This window comes from Miscanthus floridulus, chromosome 18, assembly GCF_019320115.1.
Source record: "Miscanthus floridulus cultivar M001 chromosome 18, ASM1932011v1, whole genome shotgun sequence".
NCBI lineage: Eukaryota > Viridiplantae > Streptophyta > Magnoliopsida > Poales > Poaceae > Miscanthus > Miscanthus floridulus.
In genome coordinates, this window is record NC_089597.1 from 58,399,980 (window position 1) to 58,409,069 (window position 9,090).

The 9,090-nt window shown below is 45.9% G+C and overlaps 1 protein-coding gene across 3 annotated transcripts; it reads left to right on the top strand.

Annotated features, from left to right (window-relative positions):
• Positions 1 to 913: 913 nt before the first annotated feature.
• LOC136520569 (uncharacterized) lies at positions 914 to 4,826 on the top strand. Of its 3 annotated transcripts, XR_010775299.1 has the most exons (4): positions 914 to 2,959; positions 3,570 to 3,715; positions 4,085 to 4,246; positions 4,505 to 4,826. XR_010775299.1 is itself a non-coding variant. In XM_066514123.1 (3 exons), the coding sequence occupies exons 1-2, from the start codon at positions 1,094 to 1,096 to the stop codon at positions 3,666 to 3,668; spliced, it is 1,965 nt and encodes a 654-aa protein (XP_066370220.1). In that variant the 5' UTR covers positions 914 to 1,093; the 3' UTR covers positions 3,669 to 3,715; positions 4,085 to 4,430. The 3 variants fall into 3 exon arrangements, 2 of the variants coding, with proteins under 2 accessions (XP_066370220.1, XP_066370219.1); XM_066514123.1 differs by lacking the exon at positions 4,505 to 4,826 and having other exon boundaries at positions 4,085 to 4,430; XM_066514122.1 differs by lacking the exons at positions 4,085 to 4,246; positions 4,505 to 4,826 and having other exon boundaries at positions 3,570 to 3,865.
• Positions 4,827 to 9,090: the final 4,264 nt, after the last annotated feature.

Sequence of the window (9,090 nt, forward strand, 5' to 3'; positions counted from 1 at the left end):
GCATAGAGGGTGACCACACTAACTCAGTTGCAGGACATGCATCCAAGACAACTAAGGCAAAACCAAAGGTCAAGTCCAAACCAAAGGCAAAGGGGGAAATGAAGAATGACATGCAAAAAATTCCCATGAAATCACTTGACAGCCCTGCAATGGGCACAAGAAGCAAAAGCAAAATGGTTGTCCCTCCTAGCCCGGCAATGAGCACCAGGAGCATAAGAAGGCTCGCTCTTTGATTTCTCGTGCCATCTATGTACCATGTAATATGTATAGTTTTTTGTGGTCTTATTTATGTGAACTTGGACACTTGATATATGTGCGAACTATGTGGTTTGTGTGGCTTAAGCAATATATAGTTGCTAATGTATATGGAGATCTCATGTAAGTTGCTGTTGTTGCAATACATTGGTCAAAAAAATAATATTGTTAAAAATTGTTTATTGTTGAAAACAAATAATCTGACAAAAAAAAGGGGTTAATGTTCACATTGTAAATGTCATGCTTCTGTACAAATGAAACATCCATTGCAAATGATCTGTATAGAGTGAAATAGGGGTATAATAGACTTTTCTGCTGCCAATTAACGATGTTAGTGGTCTGTACTTACGGTAGTGCTAGATAGGAGACAAAAATAAACCCAGTGCTATATTGGAAAAGTTTAATCTTGGGATGCTATATAGAGAAGTACGTCATTCTGTGACGCTAAATTGGGATTTTTCTCATCTGCTATAGCTGTCATTGCCCAACATCGCACTCTGGCTGGCACAGAGGGAAACGGAACACATGCCCATAGAACCACCACGTGTCACCTTCGTCATACATGGGCCCACATGTCGGCCTCAGAGCCCGCCCCTTGATCAGCACCCGTTAATCACCCCCAGCCCAAATCTCCCCCGCGTTTAATCGCCACCATGGCTGCCCCACCCCACCCACACTAATCACCCCCCAAATCCACCGATCCACCACCCCTTCCTCTCCCTCTCCTAGGACCCCGCAAGGCGAGAGCCGAGAGGCGCAGGGCAGCCGCCGCCGACGCCGCTGCTGCCGCTGCCGCAGCCGCAGCCGCAGCCGCAGCCGTAGCGGCATTTTGTCGAGCATGGCGCTCGTGCCCAGCGGCGGCGCGGGCGCTTGCAAGGACGAGGCCGCCCTCGGGCTCCCGTGGTCCGAGATGTTCCGCTCCGCCTCGCGCCGCCGGCCCAAGCAGGAGTCCGACGACGCGCCGCCCAAGAAGCCGGCGCTGAAGACGGCGAGGGCCAAGGAGATGAAGTCCAAGCCGGCGTCGGTGGGGGCTGGAGCCGGGGCCGGGGCCGACATCGCGGGGCTGTCGCTGGAGCCCGACGCGCGCCTGGCGCTCTACATCGCCATGGCGCACGCGGGCCTCGCCACCGCGCTGCTCGTGCTCTACGGCCTCTACCTGCTGCTCGCCGACTTCCTCCGCCCGCTGCAGTGGGCGCTGCTCTGCTCCGTCCCGCTCCGCGAGACGCAGCGCGCTCTCGTCGCCTTCTGGGAGCCCTCGCTCCGCGGTGGCCTCAGCTCCGCACTGCTCGCGCTGCCGCTCGCGGCGCTCCGGTCCTCAACGGCCACGCTCGCCGACGCGCGCGCCGCGCTCCTGCGCCGCCCGCTCCCGTCCTCGCCGGCGTTCCCGCGCCTCCTCCGCTGGCTCGTCTCCTTCTTCTTCTTCCTCGTCCTCTTCGAGCGCCTCGGCGCCGCCACCGCGCTGCTGCTCCTCCTTCTCGCGCTCGCCTTCTTCGCCGCGTCCCCCAAGCTCAAACGCGCCGCCTCCTCACGCATCTCCAGTCGGCCTCCCTCCTCGCGCGGCCTACTCTTAACTGGAGGCATCCTCCGCCACCTTAAGACACTAGTCGCCCTTGGTCTCATGCTTGGTATGATCGCCGGCTTCATAACTGGCAGCATCTTCTTCTCCTACAAGATTGGGCTCGAGGGCACGGACGCTGTCATGTCCCTCAAGTCCCATGTCGAGAAGAGCAACTACTCTGAGAAGATTGGCCTCAAGAAGTGGATGGACGACAATGACATCCCTGGCTTGGTCGATCAGTACTCCGCCAGGATCTATGCCACCGTGTGGGAGCAGGTCGACCAATTGGCTGTGCAGTACAACCTTACAGATTTCACTAGTGGCTTCCGGCATTTCTTGATCAGCCAATCAGTTGACCCAAAGAGCAAGGCGCTCATCAGTTCCAGACCACACCCATATTCAATGAAGTTGCAATCAATTGCGACACATGTGAAGAACAGAGAGTGGGTGGAGATTTACAGGGAGCTTGACTCGTTCTTTAGGGAGCTGTTGATCACAAGAGAGGATTTGGTGGTCAAGGCCAAGCAGCTGGCTTTGCAGGGAACAGAAATCGCAAAGAGGCTGCTGTCCAGCAGCACATCGGTGCTGGGCGGTAGTGCCAATTTGATGTTATCAATTGCTCTCCGCATTGTCTCAGGTGCGGCTGAGGTGGTTAATTTCCTGTCACAACTGATGGTGTTCTTGTGGGTGCTGTATTACCTTATTACTGTGGAGGGAGGCGGAGCTACAGAGCAAATCATTGATCTTTTGCCAGTGTCAAAACAAGTAAAGGACCGCTGTGTTGAGGTCATCGATCATGCCATTAGTAGTGTCTTGTTGGCCACTGCTAAGATTGCCATATTTCAAGGGGGGCTGACATGGCTGCTGTTCAAGTTCTTCAAAGTGCATTTTGTGTATACATCAACTGTGCTTGGATTCATCAGCGCACTTGTGCCAATACTTCCATTTTGGTTGTCCTCGATATTTGCCACAGGGGAGCTTCTCATGGAAGGGAGATATGTGCTTGGACTGGTGGTAACTGTGATACACCTCATGCTTATAGATTATGGCACAACTACCATTCTGGAGGATATACCTGGGTACAATGGGTATCTCACAGGCCTCAGCGTAATTGGTGGCATGGCACTGTTTCCCAATGCTCTGGAGGTACTAACTTTGTTCTCACTTCTTTTGTACTGCTAGTTTCATTTCACCATTTAAAGTGCTTCTATGAAAATTTAACTTCTGCACAGTTTTTCTTGCACATTACTGTTTTAGAAAGCTATTAGAATCTGCATCATCTGTCTAGAACCGAAGGCAAGAAAGAATCTTTGTTCTCTAGATGTATCATTTCTCCCTTTTTTATTTAGATAGTTATGCTTAAGTTCCTTTTCTCCACATATTTCCGGCTTCCTGCAGTAGTTTGCTACTATGTGTGCATCTCTATATGCTTTTAGCTGCATTCAGCTACAAGTATTTATCAAGGTTACTCAAAGTTGGGAAAAGGTGTTGCCATGTCGAACAATTTCCCATAGGTTGCGTGTCGATGTATTGTATAGGTGTGTGACTGTGTATATAGTTGGTTTCGTGAAAGTAGAAGATGCAACAGCTGTTTGTAAGCACGAAGTAGAGCATTCTTCTTCGTTGTGGATGGTAGACGAAATTGCTTCAAAACCATCCTAATTTTGGGAACTGGACCATAGAAATAGTTTCACATAGTGATATGGAGCTTTTTCTTTGCCTCAAATTTGGCTTATTTTTTGTCACTGTTCTGCAGGGTGCAATATTAGGTCCCCTTATAATGACGGTTGTTATAGCGTTGAAGAACTTGTACACAGAGTTTGTGCTTGCTGATGGGGAGGAGGCCAGCAGCTAGCATCAGATGCAAGGCTAAAATGCCTATGTTGCCAGAGAAATACTTGTGTAGGATTTTTACCTGCAATGTTCACATGATGGTTTTTCTCTTGTACCATGCCTGAGTATATGTACAGCTATTGCAGCAGTTGTGATGCTTTCCTTGTTGCAACCTGCCCTCTCTGTAGCTGTATTTAATATCTATAGGATCGTTCCATAGATTTGGTTTTGATATCTGCCGGGAACTGAATGACCGCTGTGTCCTATTGAACTGGAAGATGTACAGTATTTCCTCTTTTTTGTTTTGCCAATATTGGTATCTAGATTAAGTTGCATTACTAATATTTATTGGTGTTATATCTGTCTTGTTCATATATATATAGCTTACATGCATCCAATTCTAGTAATTTCAGTAAATTAATATGAAATGTTTGTTAGGCGGCTTTCTGCTGGGCTTCCTTGAAGGGTCCAGTAGCAAATTGCTTGAAAGAGATTAACTACAGCTGTTCATCAGCACAAGAGACCCAGGTAGGCAGGTACCTTGCACTTGTACTGAAAGAGCCAACTGTCCAGATGACAGAATCCAGACAGCTAAACAAGGTCAGAATGTTACTCTTGTCTCTGCATATCTGCATCTACCCCTGGCTTTTCCGCTCAGTTCTTTGTTTGGCACTCCAATTCTGTACAGTCCTGAATAGTTCTGAATGATTGCAATGATTACTCTTGTTATTTGGAAACAAATATGGATTGATTTATCATATGTTATATGTCATGTACTTATGTTAGCATGTGAGCCAAAAAGCTTTGTGGCTTTACTTATGATCTGAACTTGTTCTTGACTTAGTCATGGAATTGCAGAGTGAACTTCATTTCCTGTTGTGCATAACTTTTCGAGGGAGGGAGTTGCCATTCCTTCGAAACTTGAAAGGGAACACTGGGAAGTACTAAATAATTCCCTGCTTTTCGAACTTTACTTTATGATGATGATTACTACAGGTAAATTTTCTAGACCCTATGGTCATCTCAAAAGCCATGTCAAGGTATGTTGTGTGACTTGCACATCTGAAGTCTGTGCTCTGGATAGAGGCTATACTGGATTAGTATTATTTAAGAAAAGTCTTTTTGACTAGTCTCCATTTCTTGCGGATGTTCTGGGCGATCTAGACTCTGGAGCATCTTTTAATTATATCTCCGTGTTTGTTGAACTGTTTGCGATGATCCATCGACGTTGACACCTGTGTTACCGTCAAACCTTGCGAGCTTATAAAAGTATATAAGCTGCCTCTTATTTACCAAGTCAGGTCATGGGCTCATGGTTGCATGGAAAAATCCGTGTAATTTTCTTCTTTAGAAGACTACAAAAAGTTTCAATTTGTGTGTAGCAATCAAGTGATACTAAATTCCTGATGGCGGTGCTGGTTTGAAAGTAGTTTTGTTCTGTGCAGTCATGATTTACCTCTAGCAGGGATTATTATTGTGTCGCTGAGATTATTCTTGGTGCTGGCCTGCTGGGTTGCACTTTTCTGTGACACCTTTGCAGCTTTCTCGTGTTGGCAGCAGGAGGGGCCTGGAAGTGGCCGGCCGATTGTAATTATTTTGACACGCAGATTCTTTCGAGGGAATAGAATATATATTATGATTCGTATCTTTTTTTATAAATAATAATATTAATGTGATAATGGGCCAGTGAATTACGCAGGCACTTTGGAGGGCACAGAATTTTATTTTCCAGAAAAGTTAGAGAAAATAAAATAACAATGCATAAAGAAAAGACAAATTGCCTAGAATGATTCTTCCGATAGTGGCCACATTATGGTCGAAGCATCTTCCATAACTATGGTTTTTTTTTTACGAAGGATACCTTGATGTCAATATTTAAAAAAAAAAATTGAGACAAATCTTAGAAGAATTAGATAGTTTTTTCATGAAGAAAGAAAATATGTACCTACTCTTAATAACTTGAAAATGACCCAAATCTAGCCTATCTAGGTGGTTGAGATGTATGCCCATACCTCTTACTCTATCTAACCAATTAAGATAAGCTCACTTCTTCTTGGTACTCTTTTATAGTGGTGTGAACTCGATTAATTCTTTTGAGCTAAATGCACCGGCGATACTTTAACTCAGGGCATCTATTACAATTGGGTTCATCAACTTTGAAAGTTTTCTGGATTCATAAACATTTTAGGTTGTTCAAGGTATGTTCGTATCTCTTCACCTTGGTTTTTAAGGCCGGTGTTGAGGAGTACCTCTTAAAATGTTTATAAACTTAGAAATGCACTTTTGAAGTTGAAGAAATTTAACTCAGTTCTTTTCTATTTGTCTGTGCCCCCTTCATGGCCATGTGTGTTAGAACAACAAATGGTTAGGGGCCAATGGCGAAGGTTGAACCAATAGCAAGTAGGGGCTCATTGCAAAAACTATTGTTGTACGAAGCTTCTCAGGTATGACTACGGATGCAGTCTTATAAAGCATCTATGAGGATTATAGGCTACCAAAACTAGAATTATAGATTACTATTGTTGTCACAATGGAAGGGAGGCGAAGGCTACCAAAACAAGGATGATGACGCGAGAGCCAAACTCTCTTCATTCCTGTGTCTCTGTTGTCCCCTCTTTTCCTTGTCCCTCGTCCACAAATCGAAGCCTTCGTTTCATTGTCTTGGCCCGACCTGTGGCTATCTCAATGGCTCTTCTTGCTCCCAAAGTCTTCCCCCTTGCCCCACATCAACCTTGTTGCAAAGTTTCTAGATTTATATGCGTGGAAAATGAATCCAAGTTGAAAGGATCAAGATACCCAAGAGGAGGTGAATTGGGCTAATTCTAAATTTCTTTGCAATAATTGAACCCTACAGTTAGCCCAACTTCACCTCTTGTGTCTAGAAAGTGTTTCTAATGTTCTACCGCACAAAAAGTCCTGCAACCTAAGTTTCAATCTTACTCAAGCATGATAATTCTATGAATTTAAAGACAAGAATTGAATTGCTCAAAGTAAATGCTCAAAGTAAAGAGAGAAGGAGGAACGCGGCGATGTTTTACCGAGGTATCGAAGAGTCGTCACTCCTCACTAGTCCTTGTTGGAGCACCCGTGCAAGGGTGTAGCTCCCCCTTGATCCGCGCAAGGATCAAGTGCTCTCTACGGGTTGATTCTTTGACATTTCGTCACGGTGAATCACCCACAACCGCTCACAACTTGAGTTGGGTCATCCACAAGCTCCGTCGGATGATCACCAAGCTCCCAATCACCCCAAGCCGTTTAGGTGATGGCGATCACCAAGAGTAACAAGCACGAACTCTCACTTGACCATGACAAACCTAATGAGAAGGGTGGATGCACACTTTGCTACTCTTGCTTTCACTAATGAGGTCTCTCTCTTGGATTCTCAAATCTCAATCACCTCACTAGGACCTTGCTCTTCTTGGCACTCTCAAGGGTGTTTCTCAGCTGTTGGAATGAGCAAAAAGTGATCCCTTGAGTGAATAGAGGAAGTATTTATAACCCTTCATTCAAAACGAACTGTTATGTGCCTCTGCGGGGTAACCGAACGCTCTGGTCAGTTCTCCCCGTCACCCAGTGTTTAAGTTGTGATCGAACGCAGGACAGCGTCCGGTCACGATTTTCCATCTCTAGAACCTTACTAGAGTCGACCGGATGCTGGCACCCAGCGTCCGGTCGCGCCAGACGACTTCACCTTGATCAAATGAACTGACCGGACTCTGTGCCAGTGTCCGGTCACACCGAAAACAGCGTCCGGTCAACATTTGACCCTCCATTCACTTTCAACTCGCAATCATATGTGAATGAAGTTCGCTCCAATTGATCTTAGGGCTATTTTGGAGCTACCTAGTGCTAGTTTTAACAAGTGTGCACCACACCTAACCTACTAGACTCACCTAGATCAAGCTACCCGTTCATACCCCCCTTGATAGTACGGCCAAAGGAAAAACAAAGTCCTAAACTACTCTAAGTGTCTCTTCAACACCAAACGACACTTAGAACTAGTCCATCCTTAACCTTGTCGTCCATCCTTTGAAAACCAAAATGATTTTCATCGTAGGGGCATGACAACCATGATTGCCCAATCAATCTCCATTACCATGACCTAACTCAATTGCCTCTGCAAAACACGCGTTAGTCATAGTAATTACGTATTGTCATTAATCATCGAAACCCAACTAGGGGCCTAGATGCTTTCAATCTCCCCCTTTTTGTGATTGATGACAATACAACCTCGAGTATGTAAAAAGAGATGAGGTTTTCAACATGCTTGGTTCATATAAGCTTTTGACAATAAGAACAAAAGAGTTATGCAAGCTTATATGACCCAAGCCAATATGATGTACTCAATAGATATGAAATAAGTATGAGTACAAATAATAAAGCTCATTTGCATCGGAGTAAAACGTAGAAGCAAAACAAATGAGCATAAGTAATACAAAGTAGAGAGCACACATGTCACATATCACATAAATATCACGATCACGTAGATATCACTATCGCATAAATATAGTTCGATGCGTGAAAGTAGACACATGAATGCATAATAGTGTATCACACATAAAAAAACAAATATAATAGATAAACTCAGCTCCCTCTAGATAAGTCGCTCCCTCTAAGTCTAACATACACGATCCCTCTCCCCCTTTGTTGTCAAACACCAAAACCTAAGGGTCGGTCAGCGGGTCTGTAGCGGATGAGTCAGGCGTTGAGGTACGAGGAGCGAGCTAGAACTGTGTGCCATCATCATCTGACCCTGACCTCTGAGCAGTATGACCCTTTGTAGCTGGAAGCGACGCTAAAGCGGTTTGGGTCGGATTAGGGACTGGTGCGGCCTGTGACTCTACAGGTATGACTGTAGCAGGCGGCTCTGATGATGCAACTAAGGAAGGGAGCGTCTCTGTAGTCCCGGTAATAGGTGCAACTGTGGAAGGACCAGGGACATGTAGATATGGTGGAGTAGGCTGCCCTATCAACTTACTGAATGTCGCACCGAGACTCCTAGAAACTATGGTATCTAGCGCTAGCAGCGAGGAAGTCTGAGCCGATGTGAAGCCCGTCTAAAGAGGTGTGAACCACGGGGCTGGCACTAGCGAGGCAAACCACTGGGACACCTGCTCTGTAGGTAAAGGAAACTATGTCATTGGCTGTCCCTAACTCTAAAGCCCACTAGGTTGTAAAGCTGGAGTCGTAGAAGTGGTGGCAGGCTGACCGATCTTGGGTGAAGGCCATGGCGGTGGAGCCCCAATAGCAGTAACTACATGCTACATAAATCCAAGGAGCTGCTACTGCATGAGAAGCTACTGTTGATGCATGGCCTGTTGCTGCTGCTACTGGATCGCCTGCTGCTATCGCTGGAACTCATCCTACCTGGTCTAAAACTGTGCAAATGTAGCAGCGGTCTCCTGAGCCTGGCGAGTCTGATCCTGCCTCATCCGCTCAAGTAT

Excerpts from the sequence above, each read along its gene's own strand:
- LOC136520569 (XM_066514123.1), top strand. The coding sequence starts at position 1,094 with ATGGCGCTCGTGCCCAGCGGCGGCGCGGGCGCTTGCAAGGACGAGGCC. Across the intron at positions 2,960-3,569 it reads TGTTTCCCAATGCTCTGGAG|GGTGCAATATTAGGTCCCCT; the intron begins GTACTAACTTTG and ends ACTGTTCTGCAG.